At 36.6% G+C, this 23,231-nt stretch overlaps 1 protein-coding gene across 24 annotated transcripts in view; it reads left to right on the forward strand.

The window, feature by feature from the left end:
• LOC128692341 (actin-binding LIM protein 2) overlaps positions 1-23,231 on the forward strand; it is a 510,921-nt gene that overhangs the window by 386,795 nt on the left and 100,895 nt on the right. For 23 of the 24 annotated variants that reach the window (XR_011393469.1, XR_011393470.1, XM_070096398.1 and 20 more), the window contains 3 exons: positions 1,504-1,630; positions 12,189-12,373; positions 12,774-12,931. Coding sequence is in view for 22 of the 24 variants with exons in the window: in XM_070096398.1 (XP_069952499.1) it covers positions 1,504-1,630; positions 12,189-12,373; positions 12,774-12,931 (470 nt within the window). In the remaining 2 variants the exon portion in view is untranslated. Of the gene's footprint in view, positions 1-1,503; positions 1,631-12,188; positions 12,374-12,773; positions 12,932-15,931; positions 15,971-23,231 lie in introns of all 24 variants that reach the window. The other variant, XM_070096386.1, reaches the window with a different exon arrangement.

Raw genomic sequence — 23,231 nt, forward strand, 5'->3', positions numbered from 1 at the left:
TTTAGGTTAGGTAAGGGAAGATTGTCAGAAAACAGGACAGGTGTTTTCTGACGCGGGTCTTAGTCATATGATGACCCGCTGCTGGAGTTTTTGGTCATCTGACTGAGGCCTTCCGCTGGCTTACCGGTCCACCCCTTTAAAATTTATGGTTGTTATTATAATAATTTTTTTCTTTTTAGATTTACTATAGGCTGAGCTAGTTGTGGCTTATTTTTCTTGGTGTCACAGTTTATTCACATAGGCATATATACACGCCGTCTTATACTCAACCCTTATGACTCACGAAATCGTAATAACAGGATTGCAAACAAACCACAGCGCGGGTGGGGTTTGAACCCATGGCGAGTAATTCGTAAAGCAAGACATAAAAATGAAAGTTTTAGATAAATGTTACATTAATCATGTTAATAACACATGAAGCTCTACAGAGGCTGAAACATCCCAGTCAAGTCTAGTCATTGCTTCTCAAGCTTCTGAAGCTATTATTGTAACAGACTTGATGCCAGTGAAGGGCTCTTGTTTCAGAGAATTAGAGCTACGCTTTCTTTTTCCTTGGATTAAATCTGACTGCCTCTCATTGCCCAAGATACTATATGATCCATATGGGTTTGTATTCATCCGTGAAATAAACAAAATATTAGGACAACAAGTTATTATTATATTTATTATTATCCTATTCAGAAATAGGCACTAAACCCACATGGGTAATACAGTTGCAAGATACTAATTGAGAAAGGGGTGTAGTATATAATGGTGTGTATAGTATACACTAATTAAATGGTGTGAGACTACAGCAGTGGTCGTGGGGAACTTCGATGGGTTACATGGAAGGGATTTATGTTACAGTACATATGCTTTGAGTACATCCTGGAGTTAAGCAAGGGATCACTTTTGGTACAGTATATTACTTACATGTTCTGTTGTCTTAAGGCATCCTGCCAGTTCTACCAGCAGTGGGCTAGTGTTTTGATGTACACTTTGTATACATAGCAAGGTTCTGCAGTTTATGAAATACAAGGGTGTGGCACAAGTCCCAATAATATCTGTTCATCCAGCAACTCTGTAAAGCAGAGAAATGAGCTGACACTGCACAGAATAAATTTTTTTACTGTACCACAAGCTAGTCAACTCACTTCTACACCCAATATATTAAAATAATTGTTGCAAAATCATTGCAAGCAAATATGAAAAGAACTGGTTAAGTGACTTAAACCCCATACTGTACCATGAAGAACTTCTGTAGCACATGAAGGAAAAAAGCCAGAAATTCAGAAAAGAGCTTTTAAAAAATTATTGATTGATTTTTTATGAGAGTTTTGTAGAAGTTTGGTAAACTAACTTTTCAAATAGGAAGAACACTGAAATATTGGAGAAATGATAATTATGGAATTATAATGGTTTTGGGAAGAGTTGATGTATTAACACCAAATTATATACCAATGAGCAAAGTCTGTATGTAAAACGACGTTTATCTTGTGCATTAAAGAGGCATTTGCTTTGCAGAATGTGCGGGATGCAAGGAGGAGCTGGTGGAGGGGCAGGCACTGATTGCCTTGGACCAGCAGTGGCATATATGGTGCTTCAAGTGTGCCATTTGTAGCACGGTGCTACATGGAGAGTATATGGGAAAGTGAGTACATTATACATTATTGTGTCCATTGCCTTGTTTGTGTGTGTACAGTACTGTATTTTTGTGAAGGAAAAATGTAATAATTTTGTATTGCAAAAATATAATCATTATTTGCTTTGCTAATGTTGAAGTTTATTTAACTTCATTGTTTATACTAAGGCCCAGCTTACAATGTCAATGCATTCTTGATAATCATTTGTGAGTTAGGATTCAGAATGCATCTCCAATTACAGGTATAACATAGGTGTCTATGGGAAAATAAGTTTCCAGTTGCATACACCTACCTGGTGTCTACCCCTGAAACACCCTCCAGGTGGATTCCAGGTAGGTGTTTGCAACTGGGAACCTATTTTCATGACTTCTCTGTCAGCCTTTGTCGGGTGTGGATGTCTCTCTCGCCTGTGTATCAGTGACAAATTTCCACTGTTTTCTCTGGGATGCTTGTCCTCATCTATTTTGCCTGCTGGGCACTCTACAGGAGGGGCACCTGTTTATCGGCTTACTTTAGCCAGCTCCATTTTTTTCCACTCTGCAGAAAATTCTTTAACGGTCTTTGGTGGGAAGCCGGTTACTGAACTCAGGTGGGAGTGTGGGCGTCCCTCTCTGCTGAGGCTTGGCAAGGGTGTCCACCAGATCTAATTGGAAACTTCAAGTTTTTATCCCTATTTACAAAGGAACTTTTGTTTCTTTTTCTTTCATCGCCCAGCCTTGGGCAACAAATCTTCCTCGTACCATTGAGAAACTGGGCCCGATACGGCTTATGCTGTCAGTGGCCCTGATAAACCCAACAACAACAACTTATTTTCACATAGACACCTATGTTATACCTGTACAGTGGACCCTCGGTTATCGGCTGTTCCAGATATTGGCCAATTTGATTTTTGCCCACTTTTTTGGCCAAAATTCTATCCCAGTTATCTGCCATTATTTCGGAGATCGGCCATATTGGATGTGTAATAAATCACTCTTGAGCACATTAACCCTTTCAGGGTTTCGGCCGTACTAGTATGGCTTATGCACCAGGGTTTTTGACGTACTAGTACGCCTAAATTCTAGCGCCCTCAAATCTAGTGAGAGAAAGCTGGTAGGCCTACATATGAAAGAATGGGTCTATGTGGTCAGTGTGCACAGTATAAAAAAAATTCTGCAGCACACAGTGCGTAATGAGAAAAAAAAACTTTGACCGTGTTTTTGGATTAAAACAGCGACTTTGCACTGTATTTTCATATGGTATTTATTGTTGTATTCTAGTTTTCCTGGTCTCATTTTATAGAATAGAAGACATATTACAGAAATTGAGATGATTTTGACTGGTTTTACAATGAAAAGCTCAAAGTAGCAGAAATGTTCGATTTTTACCAAAGTTCAAAAGTAAACAAATCATTCCAAGCATCGAGTACACGTGAACTGGTGAGTCTAATATTCTTTCACAAGTGCACTGATATTATTTATACCATTTCTACACTAATGCAGTAGTCTGCATAACAGTAAATCTTCTTCTATTTTTTGTAAGAATAAAAATTCAAAGTGGAAAGCCAAAGAAATATAAGAGGAGCCTGGGGATGTGACTAACGAACAGGGAACTTGTTATTTTAGTGCCAGGAATGTCTTGTTTATTCTGGACCCTATTCGGAAATTGGGATCTTTTGAAATTTGTGTGAAATTGGCAAAATTGCTAAATTCTGAACACTTTATTGGATAGTTGAAATCAGTAAATGGGTGGTTTCTTGTACTCATTCGATAGAAAAAATGGAGTTCTACTGAAATAGTTATGATTTTTATCAACTAGTACACTGGAATTGGCCGAAAATAGGGCTCAAAGTGGGTAAAATCGCCGATGCGTAAACATTGTCGAGACCGCTAACTTCGCGAGAGCATAATTCCGTAAGTTTCCATCAAATTTCATACTTTTGGTGTCATTATGATCAGGAAAGATTCTCTATCTTTTCATAAGAAATTTTTTTTTTTTAAATTTGGCGACCCTGAGAACAAGTCTCGGAGAGGGCCTGGGGACCCTGAAAGGGTTAAATGTCTTATTTTAGGTTAATATAGACATTTTCATTAATCTGTCTATGATATTTTCTTCAAAATTATATAAGAAACACGCTACATAGCATATAGCATATAAACATAGCTATATGCTATCGAGTGGAGAGTCAGGTGGAGAGTAAACATTATGTTTTTTCTGATTCATCGTTAGAGGAAACTGAATCTGGCGTCTTGCCAAGTAACCACCCTTCATGTGTGTTTGTTTACAATTCTTGGCATGAATTATTCATTACTTCTCCCTTGTTTATGATGGCATCTAAAGGTAGTTGTTAGAAACGATTAAACTCGGTGAACATGGTAATAATATGGCTGTGTAGTGTAGCCCAGGGGAGCTACACTACACAGAGAGGAGAGAGAGCTGGGGATTCCCATCTCCCTCTCCCTTCCTGCTTTCTTCAGTATGCCAACAAGAGTCTTCAATAAAGGTATGTAATGTTCATTTATCATTAAAATTTGTGCTTTATGTTTATTGTTCATTGTTTTCTGTATGTAAAACTATAGTTAATCTTTAAAAAATGTATTTTTGTTAATATTTTTGGGTGTCTGAAACGGATTAATTGGATTTACATTAATTCTTATGGGAAATAATATTGCCGTTTTCAGCCTTTTTGGATTTAGGCTGTCCTTCTGGAACAGATTATGGCTGATAACCGAAGGTCCAATGTAATTAGAGATGCATTGTGAATTCTAATATTCCATAACTAATTTAATTTACCCAGTATTTTACATTAAATATTGTTCCCTGTCAGTTGCTAATACTGTACAGTATAAAATCGTTATACACTGTAAAATAATATAGAATACTGAATATACACAAACAACAGACACATAGGAGAGAGAGGAGCTTATGACAATGCCTTGGTCTGACTTAGATCCAGTGTGAGTTTGTAAATGGTCCGAGTTGGACCAAGGCATCGTTGTAAGCTCCTCTCTCCTATGTGCAGGTTATTTGTGTATTGTTCCAGTCATGGTATTGTGCCTTTTTGTTCTTTATATTGATGCTGTCTTGCTCACTAAGTGATGGTTCTAGTCATAAGTAGTCTTGCTGTTCAGAGGGGCAAGTGCATTCACAAGTAGTACACAGTAATTAATTTATTCCAAAAGGCCAGTATCTTAAGTGTGGATCATCATATATTATATTGGATCATTGTAAGTTGGGGCCCTACTACATTACCTCAGTACTGTGTAATATATATATATATATATATATATATATATATATATATATATATATATATATATATATCTATATATATGTGTATAGAGATAAATGTATATATATTTATATATATATATAGATATATATGTATATATATGTATATATATATATATATATATATATATATATATATATATATATATATATATATATATATATATATATATATATATATATATATATATATATATATATATATGTATATATATATATATATGTATATATATGTATATATATATATATGTATATATATGTATATATATATATATATGTATATATATATATATATATATATATATATATATATATATATATATATATATATATATATATATATATATATATATATATATATATATATATATCTATATATATATATATATATATATATATATATATATATATATATATATATATATATATATATATATATATATATATATATATATATATATATATATATATATATATATATATATATATATAGTCAGTGTTGGTTATATTTAGTGCTGCACATACAGAACCTGTGTTCAAGTTTAAAGGATCCCAGATTAAGTTTCTAAGCTTAAATTATATCTAAAATACAATACAAGAGGACCTCCCAAATGTTGTAATTTTAAAGAACTTAATCCATATTTCCAAAATAAACATGTCTATGTAATAGCAGCGTGTGTAATTTGACCCACTAGCACCCCTGGCAGTTACATTAAATCAAGTTTAGCATCGATTAAGTCACCATGCATGGTACCCATGAAAACTTTAGTCTGTAATAAGACTACAAGTGAGGTAAATGTGTCTTGAATAAGTTTGGAATGGCTAGGGCGGGGTTGGTGAATCTTTTTCGAGTGTGTGTGCCTAAATTGTGGATAATTTTTGAATGTTTTTATTATAATTAATATACATGTATATTTAATTTTTTTGTACAAAATTATGTGCAGTTTCCATGAGTTCATAGTGGACCCTCGGATATCGGCCGTTCCGGATATCGGCCAAATTGGATTTTGGCAGCTTTTTTGGCTGAAATTCTATCCTGGATTTCGGCTAGCAACTCAGAAATAAGCCATATTGGACTCATCCACCCGCCACTCTGCTGTATTCGTGAGTCAGTCTGGCTGTGTGTCTGGGTGAGTGAGCAAGACTCCGCGCATTTATCCAAACATTGTTTTTTGTGGTTGTTTATTGAGTTCAACTGCAAAATAAGCTACCATGGGCCCAAAGAAAGTTCCTAGTGCCAGCCCTTTGGTAAAGAAAGTGAGAAACATGATAGAATTCAAGAAAGAAATTGTAGTAAGGTACAAGAGTAGCGTACATGTCCTGGAGCTTGCCAGGATGTATGGGAAATTTAAATTAACAATTACTTCCATCCTGTCAAAGAAAGTGGAAATCAAGGAAGCTAATGTTGGGAAAGGGGTAAATATGCTAACGAAACAAAGATCACCAATAATCAAAGATGTGGAGAAGTTATTGTTGGTGTGGATCAACAATAACAATTAGCAGGAGATAGTGTTGTCGAGTTGATCAATTGTGAAAAGGCAAGGCAGTTGCATGCAGATCTCGTAAAGAAAATGCCTGGAACGAGTGCTGCTGTTAGTGAATTTAAGGGCAGCAAAGGCTGGTTTGAGAGATTTAAGAAGCATAGTGGCATACAGTGTTGTAAGGCATGGCGAGGCTGCAAGTTTAGACAAGCGTGCTGCTGAAGAATTCGTGCATGAATTCAAGAAATACGTAGAGGCTGAAGGATTCCTCCCCCTTCAAGTGTTCACTTGTGACAAAACAGGCCTCTTTTGAAAGAAAATGCCAAAGAGGACCTATATCATGCAGGAGTAAAAGGCACTGCCAGGACACAAGCCTATGAAGGACAGGCTTACTCTTTTGTTCTGTGATAATGCTAGTGGGGATTTCAAAGTGAAGCCTTTACTGGTGTATCACTCTGAAAATCCCAGAGTGTTCAAGAAAAACAGTGTCATCAAGAGTAAATTGTGTGTGTTGTGGAAAGCTAATAATAAGGCATGGGTCACAAGGCAAATTTTCATTGACTGGGTCCATGAAGTTTTTGGCCCAAGTGTGAAAAAATGCCTCCAGGAAAATAAATTGCCACTCAAGTGCCTCCTGGTACTGGACAATGCTCCTGCTCATCCTCCAAACTTGGTAGACCAGTTGTCTGTGGAGTTAAGCTTTATAACAGTGAAGTTCTTGCCTTCTAACACCACTCCTCTCATCCAACCCATAGACTGGCAGGTCATTTCTAACTTCAAAAAACTCTACACGAAAGCAATGTTTCAAAGGTGCTTTGAAGTGACCTCGAACACTGACTTGACCCTAAGAGAGCTCTAGCAAACTGCTGCCATTATGCAGTTCTTCATACCTCATATTCTTATTTATCCTTCTTGGGCACACGCACCATAGGTTCACCACTCTTGGCCTAGTATATTTTGATTAGAAGAGTTGGCAAGACCTTGTGCAATATACAGTAGCAATAATGTTACAGTTCAGTACTGGGTATGAAGTAATTCTGAAGAATTTAGTGTAATCTGATCCTCATAAAAAATTATTGAATTTATTTGTCATAAATAATCACTGAAGTTTAGCAGTCAGTGTGACAACCAATAAATCCTTGGAATAAATAAGTAAATTTAATCACTAATTTTTTTTTAATTTCCTCTAAAGAATACAGTACTGTACTCACATTTAAGATGGCTTTATCCAGTTCTGTCCTTCCCCAAACTGGACCAATTTGCATAAATCTTCCCTCTACTTGAGCAGAAATTCTAATCTGAAATTGTGTGTGGAATCAACATGTAGAAATTAATAACTTAATAGAGGAATAAGTTTTTGTAATGTAATTTTAGTTTCACTATTATCATTATTATTGTGATACTTAGCTTATAGTAACCAACACCTTCCCTGGAAGACAGATTCTCATTTGGTGAACTCTGTACAGATATATTTTTGTATTGGGTCACAACTTTACAAAAAGCAGTGATCAATATACTTCAAGAAATTTAACTTTTTTCTGAATGCAATCAGGCAGTGGTTAGTTAAATCACTAAACATAAACATTAAACATAAGGGTATTTGCTCTTGTTTCAGTTATTGGGATGATGGATTTAAACTAGAGAGTAAGTGTTACATAGGAGAGGCCTGCAGACATAATAAATGAACAGAGGGTGGGTTGCTTTAGTGGCTGGAGTACCTACAGTGTTTATTTTGGACTCTTTTAAAATTGGAATTTGTGGAATTTTGTGTAAAACTGGCCACATTAAATTTATTTTTTTTTAAATCATGACACTGTCAGTGCTTGTAAATTTCTGGGTAGGTGGCAGTGAAAGGATTAGTCAGAATAAATTAACTTGCTCTCTTTGTCACCTTGCTCTTGTTTGCTTTCTGTCACTAGTGATCTTGCTTGCTGTCTGTAACCAGTGCTCTTTCCTGCTCTCTCACTCCTCTTATCTCCCCACTAGTCCTTCTTGGTGAGAAATGGCTGATGTGATGAAAAAAATTACATCTGTATTTTAAGTTGTATGCACTGGCTGCCTTGCTGTGGATTGGACCTAGAAATATCTCATGAATTCCCACATTTATTTGTGGCTCTGTTCATTCACAAGAAAATACAACACTTTAAATGGTGAATCAGCAGCAATTGTGTATATATGTACAGTACAGTATCTAAGAATGGGGAGGATGCATTTTGGACACCCCTGGACTGTATACCCAGACTTAGTATTAGTGTTAATTTTTTGTGTATATTGGTTAAGTTGAAGTTCAAACGAGTCAGTTCACAGAGTCAGACATTTCACAAGGACTGAAAGTGCTATGTCACCTACAAGACAGGGGCAAGTAGTCCTAGAGGGTCATCAGTTTGAGGGTCATCCACTTCGTTGGCCACAATTTCTAGCTCATTCGCTTCAGTCCCCCAGGCTGCACTGGAGTGGAAATGCATATTCATGTGGTTTTGGAGATGCTGCTGCTGCTGTATGCAGCATTGTGGGCTGCCTTGCTGCATGCAGCATTGTGGGTTGTGGGCTGCCTTGCTGCATGCAGCATTGTGGGTTGTGGGCTGCCTTGCTGCATCCAGCATTGTGGGTTGTGGGCTGCCTTGCTGTGTGCAACATTGTGGGTTGTGGGCTGCCTTGCTGCATATTGCTGTTTTGCTAGGGGGGGAGGGCTTCATATTCAGTTCCAAATTTCTTTTCAAATTTGGATCTGTAGTCTCTGCATAATTATTTGTCTGTTCTGCATGTTTGGAGAGATGACAGAGCTTCTTCATGGTCAGCAGTTCTAGGGATTTTGCTCCATCCTCTTCTTTTTCTTCTTTTTTTCTATGCAGTTTGTTTGTTAAACAGCTTCTTAGGAGTCAGCTATTTACTTTATATAAATAACCCCTCGATTTACTGAACTAATAGAGGGAGAGCAGGCAGCCAATAATGGTGATTGTGGTGAATATAGATAGAGATAAGTTATGTAACCAACAGACTTTGTCCATTGTTTCTAAATCATTGTTTCTAGATGTTGCCCTGATCCATGGGTGGGTTTAAAGATGTAATTAGTGGCATGATCATTAGTCATGCATTAATGTGTAAAGCATCAAGATGTGCCAAGTGGCCATATAGATTGGTGGCTAAAAACTTGAGAAATAAACTCTTGTAGGTTATGGGTCCAGCAGCATTTGACAAGTGGGTAATTACCTAATTTTTTTTCTTCAGCAAACCGGCCATCTCCCACTGGGGCAAGGGTGACTAATTCTGATTACTTATTTATAGCTAGAGGAGTAAGGAACAGCTATACTCATGGTGTCCCTGCTTCGTAAATTTGTTTTATCACGTATTATTTTAAATTTCAAATGGGTGTTTGCGTATGTGAGGTGCAAATCTGAGAACCAGTTTGTGGATCACATGTGTCCTAGTATAAAATAAAACCTCCTCCAACATTTTGTCATGTATTCCCTAAAGAATCTTCCATCCACCCAAATATCTTCCACCGTTTTGTTACTAATTTATCTTGCTCATTGATTTTGTCTTTCAGCTGTCTCTGCAACCCTGCCCCTTCTCTTTGAATTAGTATTTCTTTCATTCCACAACATTGTCTTCAAATTTCTTCATTCCATGTTCTTTGCACAGTATTCACACTACACATTGATATACAGTATGTATGTGATTATTATTATTATTATTATTCTTTCTTTCTTTCAACACACCGGCCGTATCCCACCAAGGCAGGGTGGCCCAAAAGGAAAAACGAAAGTTTCTCCTTTTACATTTAGTAATATATACAGGAGAAGGGGTTACTAGCCCCTTGCTCCTGGCATTTTAGTCGCCTCTTACAACACGCATGGCTTACGGAGGAAGAATTCTGTTCCACTTCCCCATGGAGGTAAGAGGAAATAAACAAGAACAAGAACTAGAAAGAAAATAGAAGAAAACCCAGAGGGGTGTGTGTATATATATGCTTGTACATGTATGTGTAGTATGACCTAAGTGTAAAGTAGAAGTACCAAGACGTAACTGAAATCTTGCATGTGTATGAGACAGAAAAAAAAAGACACCAGCAATCCTACCATCGTGTAAAACAATTATAGGCTTCCGTTTTACACTCACTTGGCAGGATGGTAGTACCTCCCTGGGCGGTTGCTGTCTACCAACCTACTACCTAGGATTATTATTATTATTATTATTATAAGAACATAAGAAAGGAGGAACACTGCAGCAGGCCTGTTGGCCCATACTAGGCAGGTCCTTTACAATCCTTCCCACTAACAAAACATTTGCCCAACCTAATTTTCAGTGCTACCCAAGAAATAAGTTTTGATGATTCTATTTACCCTAGGTAGTAGGTTGGTAAACAGCAACCGCCCAGGGAGGTACTACCGTCCTGCCAAGTGAGTGTACAACGAAAACCTGTAATTGTTTTACATGATGGTAGGATTGCTGGTGTCTTTTGTCTGTCTCATAAACATGCAAGATTTCAGGTATGTCTTGCTACTTCTACTTGCACTTAAGTCACACTACACATACATGTACAAGCATATATATACACACCCCTCTGGGTATTCTTTTATTTTCTTTCTAGCTCTTGTTCTTGTTTATTTCCTCTTATCTCCATGGGGAAGTGGAACAGAATTCTTCCTCTGTAAGCCATGCATGTTGTAAGATGCGACTAAAATGCCAGGAGCAAGGGGCTAGTAACCCCTTCTCCCGTATAAATTACTAAATTTAAAAGAGAAACTTTCGTTTTTCTTTTTGGGCCACCCCGCCTTGGTGGGATATGGCCGGTGTGTTGAAAGAAAGACGAAGAAAGATTCTATTTACTCATTACGCAAGTCTCACTCGAATCCAACCCCTCTCACTCGTGTATTTATCTAACCTAAATTTGAAACTACCCAACATTTTAGCTTCAATAACCCTACTAGGCAGGCTGTTCCACTCATCAACCTGTAATTTTTGTAGCTCCGTACTCAAATTTTTTAAGATTTATTTGTTGGATAGCACAGTATATTTTTAATAACATTATAATGGTAGAGCACTCTGTAGGTAAAATATTTTTCATGTATTGTATAGCTGGTTTCCTATAAAGCAACTTCCTCTGAAGCTAAATCAAAATTTTCTTCTTTGTACTCTGAGCACAAATCTATACCTAAGATATAGAGGTCAGGTTCAATAATAATCCAGTCATGTGACAGTTATATAGGCCATCAGTCATCTGTAAGTAAAACTTGAGTGGTCTGAAGCACCACTGAGCCAAATAATTTGAATGCCCTTACAAATAAATTAAAAAAAATGATGGCCCTGATCATGATTAATTATTTTTTCTATTAATATGTGTTTAAGTAGAATTTTTGCATCTTTACTGCATTACTTTGTGTATATCCTGCACCTGTATTTTCTCCAGGATAAAATCAGGACAAACAGTCTTTGAGAGAAAGTTTAGCATTTATGCCTGATTATCCTGTGACTAACTTCCCCAAATCCTTCAAATTAACCAAATGAGATGTTTCAGTTGCTTGTTAAAAAATGGCTATCAGTGTTAGTACAGTTCACACCTTATCAATTCTCATGCTTCTTGGAAAGGATTATGTGTGAGTCATTTCTTGTTTTGTAGATAAATAGTTTTTGCACAATTTTTGGCTTACTAGAGGTTTACCTATGTAAATAATAATCAAAAGTTTAGCATTTGCATAAGGTAGTTGAAACATTCGTGAATAATAATAATGTAAATTGAAACTTAATGTTAACCATTTCCATGTTTGCATTTTCCTGTAAACACTATAATATTTTATTTTATTTTATATTCCAGGGATGGTTTGCCTTACTGCGAGAAGGATTATCAGGCTCAGTTTGGTGTCAAGTGTGCATACTGCAATAGATTCATTAGTGGCAAAGTGTTGCAGGCTGGTGACAATCATCACTTCCACCCAACATGCGCACGATGCACCAAGTGTGGAGATCCATTTGGAGACGGCGAGGAGATGTACTTACAAGGTTTGCTCTTGTGCCTTTTCTTAATGTAAGTTTTAAAAATCATCCATAGGAAGTATTTATATAAGTCTTTCTTTCTTTCAACACACTGGCCGTATCCCACCAAGGTGGGGTGACCCAAAAGGAAAAACGAAAGTTTCTCCTTTTACATTTAGTAATATGTACAGGAGAAGGGGTTACTAGCCCCTTGCTCCCGGCATTTTAGTCGCCTCTTACGACACACATGGCTTACGGAGGAAGAATTCTGTTCCACTACCCCATGGAGGATTTATATTAATATATTAGGGAAATTGTATGTATTAATGTAAATTTGTGAAATTTTCATGAATTTTTATAGGTAATGACATGGTTATAAATCTTTATTTTAAAATTAATAGGAAATTCTTTGCCTGTAAATTTACAGGAACAGCTATTTGGCATCCTCGTTGTGGCCCTGGTCCCACAGAAAATGGCACGGTCCTTAATGGTTCATTAGCTAATGGCCATCACATAAATGGGGAACAGAAAACTGAGAGAGATCGTGATTTTGATGGCATGAGCTCAACAGCTTCAGAAACACAAGTAAGTGCTCTTACCCAATAAGTGAAATATACTGAGTAGTAGTATTCCTATTAATGCTCTTCTGTCCTCACGATACTTGGAAACAGTAAGAGCAGCCTCATAAGAGCGAAAGAGAGATTTAAAAGGAGGAGGAACCTTTTTGATGATCTTCCTTTTAAATCTACCCTTCCTTCTGTCCTCAGTTTAATCAGTAGAACATCTGTCTCGTGATAAGTGGATGGAGGATTGAACCTGCAACACTCGTGAGGTTACATAAAGTAAATGAAATAAATAATTTCACTGATGCTGCATTCATTCATAAATATGTGAGATTAGTATAGTGGACCCCCAGTTTTCAGCTGGTGCAGAAATCATACAATTCTGATTTAGGACACTTTTTTTTTGGCAAAATATTCCCCTGGGTTACGTACATCTGCTTGGAAATCGTTGGTACCAGACGCGTGTGCCTGGGCCACTCATATGTTCGAGACTCACTCTTGGGCACATTAAATGTCTTATTTTAGGTTAATATAGACATTTTCATTAATCCATCTATGATCTTTTCTTCAAAATTGTGTAAGAAACACGTTACATAGCATATAAACATGCAGTGTTTGTTTGCTATCGAGGGGTCGGTGGAGGGTAAACATTACATTTTCTCTGGTCCAGCTTCAGAGAAAATGTGTATGAATCTGCGTTGGCCCAGTAACCGCCCTTAATACATAAGACTTTTGTTTACCATTCTCGCCATGAATTATTCATTACATCTCCCTTTGTTTATGATGGCATCTAAAGGTAGTTGTTAGAAACAATTAAACTCAGCTCTCAACTTGAACAGTTATGCAAGTGTATTTTTGTAAGTGCCTTTGTAAGTGTATTTATTGGGGTCTGAAACGGACTAGTCTAATTTACATCATTCCTTGTGGGAACAAATTCGTTCGGTATCGGCACTCGAACAGCCTTTTGGAACGAATTAAGTTTGTAACTCGAGGTACCACTGTATATCTATGGTAATAATATGGCTATAGGCCGCAGTGTATGTAGCCGGTAGGTATACACCTGAGATGTAGTCCATTTGGGACTACAGATAAATACTACTTGCCAACAAGAGTTATCAATAAAGGTATGTAATGTTCATTACATTACTATTCATTACTTCCCATTTCCAGGACTCAAGTCCAGTTATATAAAATAACCAGATTATATAAAATAACCGGTTTCCCTGAATCCCTTCACTATAGTTATTCTCTAAAATTTATTTTTTGTTAATATTTTTGGGTGTCTGAAACGGATTAATTGGATTTACATTATTTTTCACGAGAAATATTACTTCGGTTTTCGGCCATTACGGATTTTGGCCAGCCTTCTGGAATGGATTAATTATGAGAACCAGGGGTCTACTGTATATATAGGCTAGCTGACAGGGATGGGACAAGAAAGGTAGTAGAAAAGGAAGTACTACCTCTATTTCTTTTCCTACTATCCCTCTTGAGATTAGTTTTATCTGTCTTTAGCATTTTTTTTTTCTTTTTTTTTTTTAACACGTCAGCTGTTTCTTGATATTATTGTGTTAGTTTTACTGTTTAAAATTAATAATAGCACTGCTTTGACATTACTCTGTGACAAGTGATAAACTTTAGTGATTAGAGGTAAATTTCAGTTTTAAGAACGGTATTAGCTGAACACGACGGTATTAGGCTATACATATATCATGTTTCACTCATTAGTCTTATGTTACATTTGGTAACTTTCAGGTGAGAGCTCAGTAATAAGAGTTAAGAGATATTTTGGAAAACTTTCAAATATACTGTCATATATACATATATTATCATGAATAAGTAAAATGTAATGAACACTTATCAGTGCTCACTAATAACCCACATGGAGACAGAAACACAGGAGATTAATTGATCTGTACATTTTGACCCCCTTCTGGTATCTTCTTAGCAGAACTGAAGAGAATCCCAGAAGGGGGTTGAAATATACAAATCAATTAATCTCTTGTGTTTCTGTCTCCATGTAGGTTATTATTGAGCATATTGTCATAATGATAAAAGCATTTGGTATATGAATGTCTTATCACTAGATCACAAACCACATCATGGTCACAAGGCCTCATTTTCCCCCAAAGAGGATTCTAAATTTGATTCCTTACTGTTGCCCCATAACACCATATACAGTATATGTATAGAATTAATATGTATCAGTCAGAAAATATTATGAACATTTGCAAGTATTCATCATTTGATGCATCATATTCAGTTAGATAATGTCTTAATTAACTGATATATAGAATAAACCAACACAAAATATTATTTGATGTACGTGCTGTACTGAACATATTTTGATAAGTTATGTGTGTTTTTATTACAGTGCTACAGAATTTTGGGTAAAAAAGGAATATCTTTCTTCTTTCTTTCAACACACTGGCCATATCCCCCACCAAGGTGGGGTGGCCCAAAAGGAAAAACGAAAGTTTCTCCTAAAAAAAAAAAAAGGGAATATATAGTCATCTTAATTTTACAGTGGTTAGTTATAGGATTTCAGTGTATCAGTTTCATACTCAAGACAACAGAAATTTTAAAAGATGGCAATTCCACAAGCATTTCAGTTTCAAACTAGCTCCAAAAATTTAATGTGCACTGTATTATAAATCTGATGCTGATTATTCATGCCTTGTGCTATTTTTCATGAAAGTCTCATCGTGGGTTTTATTTTATTAAAAGCAATTGGTAATTGCTTCACGTGTTTTGCTGGTCATGCCTGCAGAATACTTTTGTCAAATATTTCAAGTATTTATTACTAATAGTTATGTAATTGTAGATTACATTTGGGTAAGTGTTTGTTCCAAGCTTCATATTTTGATATTTGATTAAGTGTCACTGTTGAAGCTTTTTAAACCTGATGGTTTTGTAAATGTTATTTTTATATGTATTGATACATGAATAATGTGGCCTTAAAAATGTAATATATTATTTTATTCCTGTTACTGATGTGATATAATTATTTTTACCTTGACAGTTTATCGAAACTGTAGAATCCACGGGAAGATGGCGACGGGTATGCCTTATTGGAGTGCACAAGACCACTAAAATAATTTAAGATTTACACTATCTTCTGACTAACTTTTGTTTTAATAAAAAAATGCATTAACTAACTCAAAAATCACCACATGACACACAGTGATTATAACAGCAGTGAATAATTGAAGTGGGCTCACCGACTTGATCCTTTCAAGGGTTGTGCGTCGATGCTGGGGAAGGACTCTTGATCCATGGAATTGGAGCTACTTTCTCCCTTTTTTGCATAATACCTGATTACCTCCCATTCTCAAGGCATTATAAGACCCCTATTGGTTTAGCGTCTCCTTAATTATAATAATAATCACACATTATGAGGATGGAGGAAACTTGGCTCATGATTACTGCTGTGATTACTGTTGGATGTAAAGGCACGAGGAACCACTTATAATCTATTGTGATGAGCAGTTGGGTTTATTTCCCACTTGCAGTACAAGTTTTATATGAATGCAGAGTAGTTTGCAGATGCCATCAAAGGAAATTATATATTTTAAGTTCATATAGAAAACTATAACTGGTGTCCTCAGTTTCCAGGATTAAGAGGGTTCCATTTATCTAACTTTTTATCCCCAGTCTTGCTTACTGCTAAACTAAAAGGTTGCACTGTTACTTGTTTTACATTAGTAAATCATATAGCACTTTACCAGATATTACAGTACATTATTATACTGTATATAGGTTACATAAAAAACACTAAAAGTTAGTGCTTTTATAATCGTATATATTTTAACATATTGGCCTTTTTTTTTTTTACCTAGGTGGGGGCAACTCAAAAAAAAAGGAAAATGCATTCACCATCACTCATTCTATAGTTGTTTTTCCAGAGGTGCATGGGAATTGCAATTCAAATGATCCTCAATCCACATGAATTTTTCATGAATGCATAACCAAATTCTACCAATATATCTGACAATTCACACCTTATCTAGGTGTTTGAAATAGTGTTAGAAAGTAGGATTGCTAATCATATGGAATCTCAATATTTACTGAACCCAGGACAATATGAGTTTAGAGCAGGAAGCTTCTGCCTTCTACAACTGCTAACTACAGCAACACGGGTTTAGAGGCACAGGAAGACAGCCAGAATGACGGCATAATGTACACAGACTTTGTAATAGCCTTCAGCAAGTATGCTCATGATGTAATAATATACAATATGTGTGCAAAAAGGAACAGGGGAAAATTTGGAAGATGTATTATCAGCTTTCTAACAAACTGAACCCAGAGTGTAATAATCAGCAAAGTAAATCAAATGCTGCCACAGTGAGTTCTCTTTGTTATATGCATATACATATAACTACCACCAGTTTTCTTCCTCATTCTCATAACTGACAGACAAAAAATATCCTTTGTAGATGATACCTGTAAATGTCCAAGCTGATATAAATCAAATCTTTTAGGGTTGCACTCTTTTCCTCACACTCTCACTCATATTTTGTACTGTGTGTACTTGCTAAGGCAATTATCATTGTCTTGCCACATTTATTTTGTCAATGGAAGCAGTTAACTGCCGAAACATGCGATAAAGTTTCTACACGTGTCGGATCATCCAAGTTGTGATGGCTGTGGGGGCCTGTGAGCTGCCACCAATGGCCTGGTTGACCATGTAGTCAACAGGGAAGCCTGGCCACAGGTTGGGCTGTGGAAATAGAAAAGTTCTCAGTACTGGTCACATGTAAATCATACAGGACAAACCCTTAAGGAAACAGAGCTCCCAAAGCAATAATAATTGATAATGATTTTGGATTTAATAATTCTTAAGTGCCTCTTCTTTCGAGGAAACCACAAGTGTTAACACATCAACCAATGATTGCAATAACTAACTTAAAACTAAATACTGAAGTTTATATTCAAGATTGACAGTATGATTTTTCAGATCATAAACTCTAGAAATGTGCTTTCAGCTAAGATTTAAAGCTCAACAGATTCCTGACTCTTTAACAGACACTGGTAATCTATCATAAAGTCTGGGAGCTACATAAGAAAAGCTTCTTTCTGCCAATGATTTCTCCCCAGCAGCACGAGGCTCTTTCAGTCTAAAACGGTCTTCAGCAATTTGAAGAAACATTCCCTTGCTCGATGCAAAAGGTACAAGCATATCAGAAGATACTTGGATTTTTTAAAGTTAATAGCTTTAAATATTAATAAGCAGTTTTTGTCTTGTTAGGAAGCCATTGCAGTTGATATGAGTAGGGACTAGTGGGAACTCCAGGCAGGAGTGAAAGTACCAATTTACCTGAACAATTTAGCACAGACTGAAGTCTTTTAGGCAAGTAATTAGACAAACAAACGATGTAAAAAAAAAATTGAGAGGAAACAAACACATGAATAAGGACCAAAATACTCTTGTGTATAAAGATAGTTTCTGTGTAGAAATTATTAATATGAAAATTAAAAGTTGATTTGCCCAACCCAAAGAAAGTACTAATTGTATAGATACAGGAGGGCCCTGGCAATAAGCAAAAATTGTCAGAAAGTGAATAACAGTAGGAAAGCACCAAACTTAATGAATAATTCTCAGTTGAAAACCACTGAAAACATGGAACACTGAAAAGAGAGTGCCAAATATGTGGGGCCCTCCTGCAACCTCATTTACTGATTTCATCTGTAGACTGTGTGAATAGTGAAGTTTCTGTTGTATTTGAAATGTTAATCTTATAGTCATTTGATTTTATGTACAGTATTGGTAGTGTTTAAGCAATGTTGCAAAATACTTAAATGTTTAATTAAGTCAGTCATCTGTAGAGCGCTGGACTGTGAATTTATAGACTGCGATTTGAGCCCCTAGTGAATCCTTCTGTTTATTCATTGACAGTTGTTTATTACAACTTAATCGAGTTCATATCTTGTTAAATTTTGATGAGATTTATTTCCAGTGGTTTTGCATAATGTGTCTGATTGTTGTGTAATAATTTTTTTAGATTTTATTTTTATACTTAGTGCTGTTAGTGAGGTCCTCCTTTTTTTTCCCCCTGCAAAATAAAAATTATAATTTGGATATTAGGTAGATGGCGAGAATATTTTGAGGAACTTTTAAATGTTGAGGAAGAAAGGGAGGTGGTAATTTCATGCACTGGCCAGGGAGGTATACCATCTTTTAGGAGTGAAGAAGAGCAGAATGTAAGTGTGGTGGAGGTACGTGAGGCATTACATAGAATGAAAGGGGGTAAAGCAGCTGGAACTGATGGGATCATGACAGAAATGTTAAAAGCAGGGGGGGATATAGTGTTGGAGTGGTTGGTACTTTTGTTTAGTAAATGTATGAAAGAGGGGAAGGTACCTAGGGATTGGCGGAGAGCATGTATAGTCCCTTTATATAAAGGGAAAGGGGACAAAAGAGATTGTAAAAATTATAGAGGAATAAGTTTACTGAGTATACCAGGAAAAGTATACGGTAGGGTTATAATTGAAAGAATTAGAGGTAAGACAGAATGTAGAATTACGGATGAGCAAGGAGGCTTCAGAGTGGGTAGGGGATGTGTAGATCAAGTGTTTACATTGAAGCATATATGTGAACAGTATTTAGATAAAGGTAGGGAAGTTTTTATTGCATTTATGGATTTAGAAAAGGCATATGATAGAGTGGATAGAGGAGCAATGTGGCAGATGTTGCAAGTTTATGGAATAGGTGGTAAGTTACTAAATGCTGTAAAGAGCTTTTATGAGGATAGTGAGGCTCAGGTTAGGGTGTGTAGAAGAGAGGGAGAATACTTCCCGGTAAAAGTAGGTCTTAGACAGGGATGTGTAATGTCACCATGGTTGTTTAATATATTTATAGATGGGGTTGTAAAAGAAGTAAATGCTAGGGTGTTCGGGAGAAGGGTAGGATTAAATTATGGGGAATCAAATTCAAAATGGGAATTGACACAGTTACTTTTTGCTGATGATACTGTGCTTATGGGAGATTCTAAAGAAAAATTGCAAAGGTTAGTGGATGAGTTTGAGAATGTGTGTAAAGGTAGAAAGTTGAAAGTGAACATAGAAAAGAGTAAGGTGATGAGGGTATCAAATGATTTAGATAAAGAAAAATTGGATATCAAATTGGGGAGGAGGAGTATGGAAGAAGTGAATGTTTTCAGATACTTGGGAGTTGACGTGTCGGCAGATGGATTTATGAAGGATGAGGTTAATCATAGAATTGATGAGGGAAAAAAGGTGAGTGGTGCGTTGAGGTATATGTGGAGTCAAAAAACATTATCTATGGAGGCAAAGAAGGGAATGTATGAAAGTATGGTAGTACCAACACTCTTATATGGATGTGAAGCTTGGGTGGTAAATGCAGCAGCGAGGAGACGGTTGGAGGCAGTGGAGATGTCCTGTCTAAGGGCAGTGTGTGGTGTAAATATTATGCAGAAAATTCGGAGTGTGGAAATTAGGAGAAGGTGTGGAGTTAATAAAAGCATTAGTCAGAGGGCAGAAGAGGGGTTGTTGAGGTGGTTTGGTCATTTAGAGAGAATGGATCAAAGTAGAATGACATGGAAAGCATATAAATCTATAGGGGAAGGAAAGAGGGGTAGGGGTCGTCCTCGAAAGGGTTGGAAAGAGGGGGTAAAGGAGGTTTTGTGGGCGAGGGGCTTGGACTTCCAGCAAGCGTGCATGAGCGTGTTAGATAGGAGTGAATGGAGACGAATGATACTTGGGACCTGACGATCTGTTGGAGTGTGAGCAGGGTAATATTTAGTGAAGGGATTCAGGGAAACCGGTTATTTTCATATAGTCGGACTTGAGTCCTGGAAATGGGAAGTACAATGCCTGCACTTTAAAGGAGTGGTTTGGGATATTGGCAGTTTGGAGGGATATGTTGTGTATCTTTATACGTACGTGTATATGCTTCTAAAGTGTTGTATTCTGGGCACCTCTGCAAAAGCAGTGATAATGTGTGAGTGTGGTGAAAGTGTTGAATGATGATGAAAGTATTTTCTTTTTGGGGATTTTCTTTCTTTTTTGGGTCACCCTGCCTCGGTGGGAGACGACCGACTTGTTAAAAAAAAAAAAAAAAAAAAAAAAATGGATATAGAAAATGTTAGTAAAGCAGTGGAATTTGTACTGCCTTAAGTATAATACTGCACTGTTGTTAATAAAATTATTTGTTTTCACAGGATAAGAATATATATTCATAGTACAGTGGAACCTTGGCTTACGAATGCCCCACCATACGAACTTTTCAGGATATGAACCCTCGTTCGGTCGATTTTTTGCTTCTGGATACGAACAAGATTTCAGGATATGTCCTTTCCCCTCAAGGGAGGTTCCTTGGTGAAGGACCCTTGATCTAGGGAATTTGATCTGTGCTCCGGTTCCCTAAAATAATAATTATTATTATAGTAATATGTACGTAAGAATAATAATAATAATAATAGTATGTATAATACAGTGGACCCCCGGTATATGATATTCCGTTCCTGAGAGCTCATCGTATGCCAAAATTATCGGAAGGCGAATTAATTTTCCCCATAAGAAATAATGGAAATCAAATTAATCCATGCAAGACACCCAAAAGTACTATGAAAAAAAAAAGTTTTACCACATGAAATATTAAGTTTAATGCACACAAACTGAAGGAGACATGCACAGTTAGTAGTACTCTACTAACAATAGAATACATGACACTTACCTTAAATGAAGATCTGGTGATGATTGATGGGATGGGAGGAGGGGAGAGTGTCAAAGTTGTTAATGTTTAGAAGGGGAATCCCCTTCCATTAGGACTTGAGGTAGCAAGTCCTTTTCCGGGGTTACTTCCCTTCTTTTAATGCCACTAGGACCAGCTTGAGAGTCACTAGACCTCTGTCGCACAAAAAATCTATTCATAGAGCTCTGTACCTCCCGTTCCTTTAAGATTTGTCTAAAATGGGCCACAACATTGTCATTGTAATAGTCACCTGCGCACGGGGCAGTTCAGGCCTCACGTGGATGCGTCCCAGACGAATCGTGTGTGGCGAGGCAAAATTTTTGCGTTAAAATGTATCATATACCGGATATAACGTATACCGATGCCATCGTGTGCTGGGGTCCACTGTATAATATTATTGTTATAATTATTATTATTATTAGTAGTACGTACGTGGTGAGGGGCTCTTGATCTAGGGAATTGGATCTGTGCTCCAGTTCCCTAAATTAATAATAATAGGTCATTTTTAGACATTTTTCGTATTTTTTTTTTTTTCATATTTTTGTGCCAAATGCTTCAAAATACTAATTGGTAACTCTCTAGGTGGCTGTAGGTACAACTGCTAGACCACATCTCAGTGCCGACCGAGGGTCAAAAGGAAGAGGTGTGCTGCTCTGAGTGGCCGCAGCAGACCCTTGGGACGCGTAATTTTGTTTTATATTGTACAAATTCTTATACAGTGCCTCCCCCAAAGAGACGGTATTCACGTACGATCAGCAAGAAGCTCAGGAAGCCATTAGAAACTATGAAAAAAGCTAGAGAAATGAAGAAGGCAGCAGCCAAGAATGAGGAACCTCACCACCACCATCATGTCTTCACCTATACATATATATATACATCTGCTTTGACCACACCTGTGGTTACATGTGTGACAACCTCACCACTAATCATAGATAAACACAAGCTAGTTGTGGGGTTATGGACTAGGAAGATGCTAGAGTGGGAGAGTAAATGGCGGATGCCGCCGGCATCACCATCACTTGCCATATTATGGCCAATTTTACTCATTCTAGAGTATATATCATATTTCTATGTTATTAATATTGTTTATTAAGTCATATTAGATGAATTTTGATAGATAAATAAGCCATAGAGTTGATATTAGCGTTATTTTGTCATGTCTCCTGAGAGGCTGGAACCGATTACAGTAATTGCATTTCAGTTAATTTAAATAAGACTCGCAAAATCGTAATGACACGATCGCAAACAAACCATACCATGGGCGAGGTTAGAACCCGCAATCAGAGTCTCAAAATTCCAGACATCCTAACGCGATGGTCTGGAGTTTTGAGACACACTGATCGCGGGTTCTAACCCTGTCCGTGGTATGGTTTAATTTAAATGAGGAAAATTGACTCAGCATACGAACAAATCAGGATATGAACAAGGTCATGGAACGGATTAAGTTCATAAGCCGAGGTTCCACTGTATATTATGACTTGTTTACAGCTGTATAAATACAATAAACATGTACAGGTGGGTCCCTAACTTGCAGATGCCTGAGTTCCGAAGATTTGCACTTATGATTGAGGCTATAAGAAATAATATTTAAAAAATATATAATTGTTTT

Source organism: Cherax quadricarinatus, chromosome 53 (genome assembly GCF_038502225.1).
Source record: "Cherax quadricarinatus isolate ZL_2023a chromosome 53, ASM3850222v1, whole genome shotgun sequence".
Taxonomy (NCBI): Eukaryota; Metazoa; Arthropoda; class Malacostraca; order Decapoda; family Parastacidae; genus Cherax; species Cherax quadricarinatus.